The 13,347-nt window shown below is 45.7% G+C and overlaps 1 protein-coding gene across 3 annotated transcripts in view; it reads left to right on the plus strand.

Annotated features, from left to right (window-relative positions):
* The window catches only part of VAV2 (vav guanine nucleotide exchange factor 2), a 158,372-nt gene that overhangs the window by 128,204 nt on the left and 16,821 nt on the right, over nt 1-13,347 (plus strand). For all 3 annotated transcript variants that reach the window (XM_035113127.3, XM_088664740.1, XM_060270532.2), the window contains exons 7-14: nt 82-150; nt 700-800; nt 2,358-2,457; nt 3,493-3,588; nt 5,943-6,011; nt 9,965-10,051; nt 11,264-11,349; nt 11,633-11,765. In XM_035113127.3, the coding sequence (XP_034969018.1) occupies nt 82-150; nt 700-800; nt 2,358-2,457; nt 3,493-3,588; nt 5,943-6,011; nt 9,965-10,051; nt 11,264-11,349; nt 11,633-11,765 (741 nt within the window). The remainder of the gene's footprint in view (nt 1-81; nt 151-699; nt 801-2,357; nt 2,458-3,492; nt 3,589-5,942; nt 6,012-9,964; nt 10,052-11,263; nt 11,350-11,632; nt 11,766-13,347) is intronic.

Raw genomic sequence — 13,347 nt, forward strand, 5'->3', positions numbered from 1 at the left:
ATGTTAGACTCCCTCACCCCTGCTGTAGAATTTGGGTGTTGTGGCCTATGCTTCCCACCTTTTTCTGATTCGCTTTTGCAGAACTACATGAATCCATTGAGGCTGGTTTTGACTCTACAAGAAATGGAAGCAATATTTATTAACTTGGAGGTAATGTTGTCTAAGATCCAGACCTTTAAATCTCTTCTCCCATCCTTCATACAAGCTGCAGATTTAGTTCCTTGATTTAAGGAACCTGGGCTTCAAGTCTGACCCTGCTGCAGTTTATAATTCACTTTACACACAAGGACTCCCTTTTAAGAGTTCCTGAGTGGTTAATTATGGTGGCCTGAGTGGAGCTTTTTTGCTTCTAAATAATAAGTATATTGTATCCTCTTTTGCATAAGTGGGCACTGGCGGAGGAAGAGGAGTGGGGGGGGAGCACATCACCCCCGGCAGCATGATCCCGGTGGGGTGCCATTGTGGCTGTCCCCTGCCCGCGCTGGGCACCACGCCTCTGCAGGTGGTGTACCACACCCCCAGAATGCGTGCCACACCCCTGCGGGTGGCGCACCACACCCTGGGAAACATGCCAGCCCAACCCCCACCTGCTCTTCGCCCCCCCCCCCGGTGATGGAGCATGAAGCTCCACCACTGTTTTAATGGGGGAATAACCTTTGGGTACTATGTCTCTTCCCCTTTCCTTTCTTTCTTTTCCAGGACCTCATCAAAGTCCACTTTAATTTCCTGAGAGCCATCGATGTTTCCATGATGTCTGGAGGGAGCAGCTTGGCCAAAGTGTTTCTAGAATTCAAGGAAAGGTAAAAGAAAAAGGAGGAAAGGAAACTAGCAATTGGTGGAGGGAGAGAGAGAACATGGCAAGGATTTGAGGGAACCTCCTTCAGGTGTTCTCAGAGCCCCAGATGATTAGTCGCATGGGGCATAATGATGGCAGATCGCTGTATTTCAACCCAGGTCTTATGCCACCACAAAGGAAGCAGGATGTGGGAGTCCCAGTCACAGAATTGTAGAGTTGGAAGGGATCCACGAGGGTCCTCTACTCACAGCTAATAATCCGACCCCCTTCAGGAACAAAAAAAGGGGGGGGACAACTTTGGATGAGACCAGGCGTATTCTGCACACACCCCACTGGGGCACCCGAACTGTGCTATGGGTGATTCTCTTGACCCCATGCATAATCTGTTCCACATCTGGTGAAAGATCTCAAGAGCTGGGACTTGTGTCCTGGTGGGAATCCAGAGGCTCTGGCTGTGGAGGAATTTCTAGAGAAGCGAAGAAGGTTTTCAGCAAGACTGCTGGAAACTTCTCGGAGGGACTTCGGTGGATCTCTGATGCCAGCTGTCCCTGTCCGAATCATTTGACACTGAAATCCTGGCCTTCCTTCGGAGTTCCGTCCCCAAAATGCATTCATGTCAAGCTTGGCAGCACAAAGATTGCAAAGGCTCCAATTATCTTCCTCAACTAGCCGCCCAAGGAAAACTGCTTCAACATAAAAGCATGTGGCCAAATTGGCTGGAACAAGAAGAAGGTGATGCAAGAAGAGTGCAATATATTATGTAAAGGTCCACCCAAGTGTGTGTGTGTGTGTGTGTGTGTGTGTGTGTGTGTGTGTGTGTGATGTTCCACCCTTTATACAATCCAGATTCTGGAACAGTTTTATACAAAGCTTTGGCTAATATTTCTGGTTTCTCCTTTGAATAGTTTTAGGTCACACAAGGGTGGAGAACCTTCCTTTTTTCAGCCCACTATTCTGAATATTGCTTTTTATAGGATAGGATATTATTTTTATTATTGATTATTAAATTTGTATACGTCCCTTCATCTGTAGATCTCAGGTTCACAGCATAAAAATACAATATAAAAACACAAAATGCATAATAAAAACAAACCAAAAAAGCCACAATCCCTGCTCTCCCGGCCCCGCCCTATGAGCCCATTTAAAAGGGGTATAAGATGTTAACCAGCCAAAGGCCTGGTTGAAGAGGAAAGTTTTTGCCTAGTGCCTAAAAGAGTGTAATGAAGGTGCCAGGCTAGTGGGCACTGGTGATCAGTTTATGGAACCACTTGGTTCCACAAAGTTTGGGGACCACTGTATTAGGTGGATGCTGGAGCTAGAGCAATCCCAGCCTGAATCTTAAAACCTAGAATGCACCCCAAAATCCAGCGCATGGATTGTATGTACTCTGCACGGGACTCTTTTGGAGAGAAGGGAGAGGTAAAAATATATTAAAACTTGTGTCAGGAGTGGGATCGTCACATCACCAACGTTAACTTGTGGGCCATGCCAAAGTGGGCCAAGCAGAGAGTCAAAGCAGTTGTCAAATGTGTTAATCCTTTCCCCTTTTTCTTCCTTGTAGGCTCTTGATATACGGCGAGTACTGCAGCCACATGGAATATGCACAGACCACGTTGAATCACCTCATGGCCAACCGGGAAGATGTTCAGCAGAAAATCGAGGTGACTGTGCTGAGCATTTTTGGTGGGTGCAGGGAGAGGTCAGCAAGTGGGTGGCCAACCTGGATGGCTTTGAAAGGGGATTAGATGAATTCATTGTCGTCATTGGCTCACTAACCACAACAGCTGTGCTCTCCCTCCATTTTTTGGAGACAATGTGCTTCTGAATACCAGTTGCTGGAGATCTCTCCAAGTAGAAAGCTAGAAAAAGCGTAAGAAAAGAGTCAGGCCAAAGAGGGCCCAACTAGTCCAGTTCTCACAGTGACCAACCAGATGCCCATAATGTGAAACCTGAAGGAGGACCCAAACACAAGACTTTGTGGTTTCCATCAACTGGTATTCAGATGCGTTGTTGTTGTTGTTGTTGTTGTTGTTGTTGTTGTTGTTGTTTTGTTGTTATATTTATATTTATAGCCCGCCCATGTGGCTGGGTTTCCCCAGCGACACTGGGTGGCTCCCAACAGAATATTATTATTAATAATAATAATAAAGCATAAACCATCAAACATCCAAAACTTCCCTAAACAGGGCTGCCTTCAAATGTCTTCTAAAAGTCAGATAGTTGTTTATTTCCTTGACATCTGATGGGAGGGGGTTCCACAGGGCAGGCAGCACTACCGAGAAGGCCCTCTGCCTGGTTCCCTGTAGCTTCACTTCTCACAGTGAGGGAACTGCCAGGAGGCCCTCGCAGCTGGACCTCAGTGTCCTGGCAGAATGATGGGGGTGGAGATGCTCCTTCAGGTATACTGGGCCTCAGAAAGTAGAAGTACAGCATAGCCATCATGGCTAGTCACCATTGACAGCCCTATTCTTCTTCTGAAGCCTTCCATGTTAATGGCCATCAATGAAAGAAGAACTCGGCTTTGATCCCTGATAGTCTAGGCACTGTTTTTTAGATGCAAATTGGATTTCCACAGTCAGAGCAATTGAAACTAGATAATTTCTTAACAGTAGCCTGAAGTGATACAGTCTTTTGAAAACAAAGATTTTCTTTCTTTCTTTTTTAAAGCATTCTCACTTTTCTCCCCCCTCTTTCAGGAATGTACACTGAAAGTTCAGGATGGGAAGTTTAAACTGCAAGACTTGTTGGTGGTGCCAATGCAAAGAGTTTTGAAGTATCACCTCTTATTAAAAGTAAGTGGGTTCATCTGCATTCTGATAGGGGCAGAAATTCCTCCAGCTACAGTGTGTGGGGCAAGGAAATTAAAGTATATAAACCAAATCAAGAAAAAATGATAAATGTTTCTTGTGAATATTATTATCATCACAATTATTATTACCGTACATTTCTTCCAACGAGATTAGGATGGTGTAAACAATTCTCCCCCTCTTCATTTTACGCCTACAATAGCCCTGTAAGGTAAGTTAGGCTGAGAGGCAGTAACTGAGCCCAACATTACATTCAGTGTGCTTTATGGCAGAGTGGGGGATTTGAACCCGGGTCTCCCGGGTCCTAGTCTGACACTAACCACTGCACCACACTGGCTTTCAGTAGAAACTGTAGAAGAGCATATTTGTTTGATGTATGCATTGATATTTGATTGAGGAATGGAAAGGAGTATCGCGGAAAAGAGTATAGTCGGCTAAAATCTCTTAAGAGCAGGGAAACACACCCATGATTGAAACACTTGGTTGCAGGTCGGGCTTTTTCCCAGGGATTCAGAGCCAGATATCCCTTGTCTGAACCCAGGACTGCAGGTGTTGTTCCACACCTTTAATTAGAGGGCTCAAGTTGATGGATGTTGCAACTTCTACCACATCTACAGTTCCCTTCAGGGCAGAAAATTAAACCAAATAGAAAATTAAAACTCATCGATGTCAAAGCAATTAAGCAAAACTACAAGAAATAACATTTAGATCGAAAAGGTCACTAACGTGTTTCAGTTTTCCTCAGTTGTCAGATCAATGGGCAGCAAAAATTTGCTGCCCTTTGTCTTCTGAAACAGCCCTGGCTAAGCAAATGGAGTTTTCTTTGTCCTGTGGCAGGTAGACTTTTGGATGAAGTAAGGTTGTGGCCCTCAGCATGTGGAGAGGAATGATGCAGGCATCTCCCTATTTTGATCTGTGCCACATTGGCAGATGTGATGTGATCAGCCTGACAGCATAGGTCACATCGGATGGCCTCTCTGGAGTGGCCTTTAGCTACAACGCTTCTCTCCTTTCCTCTTCTCTCCTCTCCTCTCCCTGCTGCCACCTCACTCTTGGTTCAATATCCAGCCTGAGGGGCAGGTTTGGCGAAGTCTGAAAGTTAGACAGGAGTTTGAAGTTGGCAGAAGGAGAGCAGCAGTGTGTGCAGAGTTTGCCTGGAGAAAGATGTCCCCAGTGCACACAAGCTACAGTCTGTTATACTAGCTCCCTTGTGCAAAGCTCAACAACTCCCATAAGGTGAGTTGAGGCACTTACTTGAATATGCAGAAGCTGTGTCTATGGGTAGGCAGGGTGGGCAAGTAAGCCCTGCCCCCCCCAGCATCCCCTTTCACAGCATGCTCAGCCCCCAATTGTCCCTGCAGGGTAGGCCTGTGGAGGCTTGTATTGGCACTTGTTTGATCAAGAGCAATACCTCTCGTGCAAATGTGGAGCCTGATCAGTCAGGACATGGGTATTTCATGTTCAAGCAGATTCTGTTCTGCAATAAGGAAGAATACAAGCTATGTGGACTTGCAAGATTGTCAGCAGGAGGGGGGTTCCCTGCAAATCCATGGGGGACTGTTGAAGATAGATTCTGGGGCTTCGTCTGGGACTTTACTGAAACCCCAGTCCCTTTTCTGTCATCAAGCTCTATACGCAGTTCTTATTCATTGCATTTCTATTCCACCTATCTCTCCAAGGAGCTCAGGGTAGCATACATGGTTCCTCCCACTTCTCAATTAATTCCCCACAACAACCCTGTGAGGTAGGTTAAGCCAAGAGGCAGCAACTAGGCTAAGGTCACCCAGTGAGCTTCATGTGGCAAAGTGGGAACTGAACCCTGATCTCCCAGGTCCTAGTGTGACACAATTAAGAGCTATGCTGCTGCTACTCACCTTTTCCAGGAAAGGATGCATAGCTCCCCTCCCCACATTTATTCCCTCCACCCTCTTTCGCTCGTCTTTTTAAATGTTAATAATTGCACCAGCATCTCCATGCAACGGAGCCTTTGTGAAGCATGGGCTTGTTGATCCTCACTGTTTTGCAAGGAGGGTCAATTAGCTGATGGGGAAAGAAACCTGCAAATAATTTGCTGGTGCATGAAATTCCTTCTGTTAGCTCTGGGTTCACTGGGCTGCCACAACACACCCCTCATGGGTTACTTGCTGGATGATTGTAACAGGCTTCTGGTTCGCAGCAATACACAGTGGAGGTAGAGTCATCACCCCCCATTCCCCTGCTGCCGGTGATGGTGTGGCTGCAGAAAGTTTGCCACTGATGCTGACTTCCAATGTGAGGCTCATACTGTGGGATGGAGCGAGACATCAACATGCCTCTGACATGCTGCAGTTTCCTTTCAGGAGCTTCTCAGCCATTCGCCGGATCGGCCAGAAAAGCAGCAGCTCAAGGAAGCCTTGGAAGCGATGCAGGTAGGAGCCCCAATTTTATTTTATTTTACCAGGTATAGGGGTGGGGGTCCTTGTATTGTTTCAAAGTCACACTTGTTCCTAATCTTCCAGAGTTCCAGATATTCTGATAAGCAATCCATGGAGGGTCACAATGGCTGTGTTTGACCTCCGCTGTTGGAGGCAGTGTGACTCTGAATGCCAGCTGCTGGAATCACAGGAGGGGAGGGGAGCTCTTGTGCTCAGGTCCTGCTTGTGGGCTTTTTCTGGTTGGCCACTGTGAGGACAGGAGTTTGGACCAGATGGACCCAGCTGAAAGGCTTCCATACTCCAAAGTTCACAGTCCCAAAGTTCGATCTGTCAACTTAATCTGTCAATCGTATCTGTTTCTCTTTTCCAAGCTGAAGTTCTGTTCACCTCTGCATCAAGTTATGGTTTTCTCTGCTGAGTTTCCACACTGAAGCAGCTCAAAGCAAAACAGGAAACAATGCAAGTTGAAAAACCATCACAGAAACAGTCTAAATGCTACAGTAATTCCTTTCAAAGCACCATGCTCCAATCCAAAGGAGTAACTCCTTTTAATAATACAGATGTTATTGTAAAAATTTTCTATTCGAGGTCAATTAAGACATCAATAGTTAAAGCCTGTCCAATGATCCCAGTTAGTTAAAATATCTAAACAACAGTAAGATAATATTAAACATTTCCAACAAAGACACTGACTCCACTGAGCATCTGCCAATGGATTCCAATGAATACTCAATTTTTTTATAAAAAAAAAGCCACAGCAAAATATGTCACTTTAAATGCAGTGGTCCATGAAATCCCTAAAAGCAATCAATATTTTTGTGATTTGTCTTTGGAACGGGGTTAGACTAGGATCCTTCGGGGCCTTCCAACTCTAGGATTCTGTGATTCTATGAAATATTTAAAAGCCTCTTGAAATGAAACAAAGGTCTTCAGTAGGTGTCTAATAGGGAAAGAGGGAGGGATCTTGCTGGCTCTCCTTGGAGGTGGCATCCCCTGATATGAAGAGAGGCTCCTAAGGCTGCACATTGGGAAGTCATCAGATCCTAGACAAATACCTTTGGGGGCATATTTCCCTGACATTCTGAACCTTTGATTGACCCCTGAAAAGCCCTTGAGGTCCCTCAAAACATGGTTTGAAAGCTCTCCCTGGATTCCCGAACCTTCCCTGAAATAAGCCACTTCCTGGAATGCAAGGAGATGGTGGCCACAGGCAACTCTTGGCTCACTCCATTATGCCTTGGGTCTTGTTTGCCTTGCTAACTGTTGCTGCCACTCAGTGTTTGAAACCCTGGGACTGTGTGACCCTTAACAAGCACTGTCACTTCAGCCAGGGATTAATCTTCCTTATGTTGGGGAAGCTGCGGAAGGTCAGCACCCCCAGGGCTTGTCTTGGGAAAGTCTCCATCCCTCTGATTTAATCTGGACTGACAGGGCAGAAAGTGTGTTTGGGGGGGAGGAGATGGAGGAGGTGGGAGACTATGAAAAGAAGTGGTATGCACACACGCACGAACACGTGCACACACACACACGTGCACACACACACACACACACACACACACACACCATGCACACATTCTAAAGATACATTAGAGGAGAGGCTGCCAACATGGGGCCCTCCAGATTTTGCAGACAGCAATTCCTATCATCCCTGACTGGCTGATGGGAGTTGTAGTCCAAAACATGTGGAGAAGGACAGGTTGTTGAAGGCTGCATTACAATCTTACGGCAAGAGCTGCCTACATTTCTTCCCAGTGTCTCTGCACGAGATGCTGATTTGCAGGGAAGGTTATCCCAGAGCACTGACAATATGCGGCAGCACCATGTGAAGGCAGGTTCTTCTACTGGGCAGCTCTTCAGAATGTTCAGATTCCTCTCTTTCCTCCCCTTGGGACAAAAATAAGCACCAATGACTCCTCCCCCAAATATGTATGCACTGCAGGGGAGAGGCAAAGCTTAGATCAGGCTTCCTCAACCTCGGCTCTCCAGATGTTTTGAGACTACAATCACCCCTGACCACTGGTCCTGCTAGCTAGGGATCATGGGAGTTGTAGGCCAAAAACATCTGGAGGGCCAAGGTTGAGGAAGCCTGGATTAGAGCCTGTCAAAGTTTGCACAGGGATGCAACGGGCAGCCTGTTCTCTGCATGAGCGCTCGGGCTCACAAGTGTGTCTGTTTAATTTGTTTCTGGTGGTGTATGCCGACACACACACACACACACACACACACACACACACACACAACGGAACAGAAAACAAATGTGCTGCTCTCTTCCTCAGCCTTTTCTATCTGCTGCCCTCTCCTGCCCACCAGGGGATTTGCAGCACTGTGACCAAGGGCTCCCTTCTGCTCAGCGATTGCATTTCTCACAATGGCAAACCTTAAAACGCCCCTGAACATTCTATGCAGGTCATCACAAGCTGCCAGTGGGCATTCTCACATGCAAGTGTGGTGAGGGACACCACCATGCTGCATGTGTTTTCTGCATGAAATTTCGGCGGTGCCATGTAAAATGCAAAGCAGGCCCCGTTGCAGTGTGCACATTTGGGGGACTGGGTTGGTTTTTTTTTTTTTACATTTATTGGGTTGCTCAAGTTGCTCAAGGCAGCATTATGTGCCCCCCCCCGGTTCTTCCCTCACAAACAACCCTGTAAGGTAGACTGGGCTGAAAAATAGAAAGTGAAACAGTGATTGGTGCAAGACCACCCTGTGAGCACCTGTCAGGCTGAGTGGGGGGTTTGAACCCTAGTATGTCCTGACTCCTGGGAGTCCCAGCCCTTTAACCACCGCACAAATCTCATCAATTTTGAACTGCACCACATTAAAAGCACCACAGCTCCATTCAAGAGGACCCTATGACTAAGAATTCCCATGGAAATGGGAGCAGCAATTGCTGATGTTTGCTTATTCATCCCATGTCTAGAACAGAGATCAATCCATCAAATATAATCAGCATTTGCTGTTCTGGCTACTTTCAGTTTGCAAATGATACATAATTGATTACGTTTCCCCACCACCACCACCAATTGGGTTGCATTAAATGAAGTTCACCATGCCCATGAATGTCAATGAGTCTGCTCTGAGCAGGACTAGCACTGGACACCATTAATTGCACTTCCTTTGCCACTGAAATCCGTGGGGTGCAGTAACATAATGATGACATAAATTAAGTAATTAGTATATGAAGCCCATGACAACTTGGGTCCAGTTCACCTTCTATGTACCCACTTGGCTGCTTTGATCAGAACTGGCCCTGTTAGAGGGACCATGTAATACCCATCCCAAATTTGTAAGAAATTGAGCTTTTAGTACAGCAGCACCTATATTTTGGAACTCCCTTCCTAGTGACTCCAGGCAGGTGCTTTTGCCTGTACTCTTTCGGGTACCCTCTGAAAACATTTTTGCTCATAGACAAACAAACCCAGATGTTTAGGAAGTTTATGTGAGTTTTGATCTGTTTTTAGTCTGCTGCTATTTTAACTTTTTGAAAGTTTTAAATTATTATTATTTTCTTGATAATTTGTTTCATCTTTTTGTAAACCACTTTAAAGGACAATGCAAATGGTATAAGTTACATAATTTTGCTGCAGCAGGCAGTGAGGTGAATAGGAAGATACACTGCAAGTGATTGGAATCAGTGTTGCATACAAAATAGAAAACAATGCTGTCTTATGCCCCCACCTGTGGCCATCCCTCCAGCATTGCAAGGGATTCTGGGGATGGCATCTTCTAGGTGCTGTGGGGCATCCCAGTGTCTTGGAATAGCCCTTCTCTGAACTGATCCTTTGGAAAAACTCTGAACGGGGCAACCCCAAAGCCAGTGTATGTGTGCCTGTCCACCACTGTTTCTTATTGTGTTGATGGCTCTCAGCTGATTCTGCCAGATCACAATGTTACAGCCAGCTGTGTGTGTGTGTGTGTGTGTGTGTGTGTGTGTTTCATTTTTTCAGGACTTGGCCATGTATATAAACGAAGTCAAGCGGGACAAGGAGACGTTAAAGAAAATAAGTGAATTTCAGAGTTCCATAGAAAACTTGGTGAGATAAAATTCTGGCGACCTTCTGAATGCTGTTCCCCTAAAAAATAAATTGAGAGTCTAGTCCTCATAGTTCTGAATAGAGGGATGGATTAAATAGGAACAAAGGAAGCAGCTGCCTTATGCTGAATCAACTCTTGGTCCCTCTAGCTCAGTGTTGCCCACACTGACTGGCAGCAATGGCTCTCCAGGGTTTCAGGAAGGGACATTCCTAACCCTACCTGGAGATGCACCTGGGGATTGGACTTTGGACCTTCTGCATGTAAAGTAGTTGCTCTTCCACTGAGCAGTCACCCTTCCCAGAAACATAGGAAGCTGCCTTCTATTAGTCAGACCCTCAACTCACCTAGCAAAATATTGTCCATATTGACTGCCCAGTGCCTCGACACGGGACATTCCCAGGCCTCTCTGGAAACCTTCTCCTTGCAAGGTAGGCTTGCCACTGAGCTGCCGCCCTTTCCAACATAAAAACACAAACTATAAACAGAACAAAAACAAGCAGAACCAACAGCAGCTAAAAGCAAAGAGCAGCAGCTTTAATAACAGATCACACACCACAGAAGGTTGGGAGCCATGGGATTTATAAACTGCAGACCAGAAGCTTCCCTGTCCCAGTTTTCTTTCTCCTGCTAGTCTTAACCAGGATTCCCTCTTAAGCAATAATTGAGGTCAAGATCTGAGGCTGCTCCTGGGTATCATTAAATTATTTTTGATAGTTATTGTTTCCGAGCACAATTCAAAGTGTTGGTGCTGACCTTTAAAGCCCTAAACGGCCTCGGCCCAGTATACCTGAAGAAGCATGTCCACCCCCATCATTCTGCCTGGACACTGAGGTCCAGCTCCGAGGGTCTCCTGGTGGTTCCCTCACTGTGAAAAGTGAGGTTGCAAGGAACCAGGAGGAGGGCCTTCTTGGTAGTGGCGCCTGCCCTGTGGAATGCCCTCCCAGCAGATGTCAAGGAGATAATCAACTATCTGACTTTTAGAAGACATTTGAAGGCAACCCTGTTTAGGGAAGTTTTTAATGTTTGATGCTTTATTGTGTTTTTAATATTCTGTTGGGAGCCACCCAAAATGGCTGGGGAGGCCCGGTCAGATGGGTGAGGTTTAAGTAAATTATTATTATTATTATTATTATTATTATTATTATTATTATTATTATTATTATGTTTTTGTTTCCCCCCCTCTCTCAACACTTTCCTGTGTTACCCCACAGCCAGTGAAACTAGAAGAATATGGGAGGCCCAAAATAGACGGTGAACTGAAGGTCCGTTCAATAGTGAACCATACGAAGCAGGATAGGTGAGCAAGCGAGAGAAGGGCAGAACAAGCAGGTGGCTTCTCCTCACCAAATAAGCCCGGGAACTCTGGTTTGCTAAGGATGCTGGGAATTGTAGTGCTGTATGTGTAAACTACACTTCCCTGAGTTCTTTGAGGGAAGCCACAACTGTGAAAAGTGGCATAAATATGCTTTAAATGGATGATGTGGATGGGAAGAGAGTGACACTCAAAATTACTTTAATGCTGTTGAAAAATGTGTCTTTCAAGCCTTGGCTTTGTATTCTTTCCTTTGGCGTTGGGGCAGGTACTTGTTTTTATTTGACAAAGTGGTGATCGTCTGCAAACGAAAAGGCTACAACTATGAGCAGAAGGATATCATCGAGCTGTTCTGCTACAAGATGACGGATGACCCGATGAACAATAAAGATATAAAGAAGGTTGTTATTTTTATTGATGATGATGATGATTACTCCCCACCCCAATCTCTTAAGTGGTGAGAGACCCCAGGGGTTCCAGGCACTTACCCAGGTTATGTTTCCTTGCAATGAGGGTTAGCTGAGACTGCGGTTGCCCTTGGGATATATGGTTTCATTTACACATCTGTACAACCTGAGCACAGGATGGAGGGGCTTACATTAGTGCTTTTCCATTAGTCACAGCTTTGGATCCAGCACAGAGCAAGCAGGTCTCCAGCCTCCAGCCTGCTTTTAGCTCAGCTCTCACAGCCCGCTCTGGATCTTGTTCGCTTACCTAACAGCTACCGTAGGAGTGGATGGTGAAGGAAAGACCCACGCCTTAGCCAGAGAGGCACCATCACTTAGTTGGGGCTTTTGCAACCAACAAGCTCCTCCTTTGGGGTGCTGATGAGGACACTTAAGTAGCCAACTAAGGTCTTACAAAGAAACTTCTCTCACTAGTTTGGGAAACTCCTCTACTGGATTCTAATCCTCACTAGGTACAGGAATTGGAAGGGACTCAGGGCATCCTCCAGACTTGACCCCCCCAAACTCACATTATTAGCATTTACATTTCTATTATGTCCTTGCAGAAGAGCCCAAGGCGACAAACACCAAAATGTTAAAACAATACAATTAAAAAATAAATTTAAAACATTTATGAAATGTTTACAAACCTCTAAAAGCAATCATATTACCCTATAACCTTCCAGGAAAGGGGGTCATGGCTTTATCAGGTCAAAAATACCATTGCAAATGTCCATTTTTCTATGGGACAGGAGGCCAATATATCCTGGCAGCCTCTCAGGTTTTTGCTGCATAAATATTAGCACAACTGACATTTGGCTCACAGATTCACAGTTTTTCAAATTACGATCCCCTAGAATCGTTTCAAACTAAGTTCTATCGCTGTCTGCTGGGGATCCCCTCCTGTGTGTCCAATATGGCGGTCCGCCTGGAGGTTGGGCAAATCCCTGTCAGTGCCTGGATATGGATTTTGAAGATTCACTACTGGATAAAACTCATTTTGGGGTTGGCACCCCTAACCCTTCTGGACTCCTTCCAATCCAAATGGAAAGCCACACTGTATGAATCATATTACCCTGATCATTTTAGGGTTGCCAGGAACAGTTTTCAATTACCCAAGACCTGGGTGAAAACGAATATTTTTAAAATCCCTCTGAAAGCCAATAGCAAGGGAATCAAGCACATTTTTGCCAGTGAGGGCATTCTATAAAAGGGGGGCAGCATCGAAAAGACCCCATGACTGGAATCCCCTGGTGATGGCATCATGGAAAGAGCTTCCCTTGCCTAGTAGGGTCCTGAAATGGTTAGTGTTGGCAGGTGGGCTGGGTTTGGGGCAGAACGCTCTTCCATATTTTTGATCAGATCTAAGAATGTACAAGAATGTTCCCTGACCTCACTTCAAAATGTGGCTGATGGAGGACTTCTGATGTGGCTATGTGCACATCCTCGTTCCTTGCCTCTTGACCATCTGTATTTTGGGGTGCAGGAGTTGGCTGGCAGGAGGTTGAGTCTTCCCTTCTCCTGGAAGCCAATCTCT

This window comes from Zootoca vivipara, chromosome Z2, assembly GCF_965207765.1.
Source record: "Zootoca vivipara chromosome Z2, rZooViv2.hap1.1, whole genome shotgun sequence".
Taxonomy (NCBI): Eukaryota; Metazoa; Chordata; class Lepidosauria; order Squamata; family Lacertidae; genus Zootoca; species Zootoca vivipara.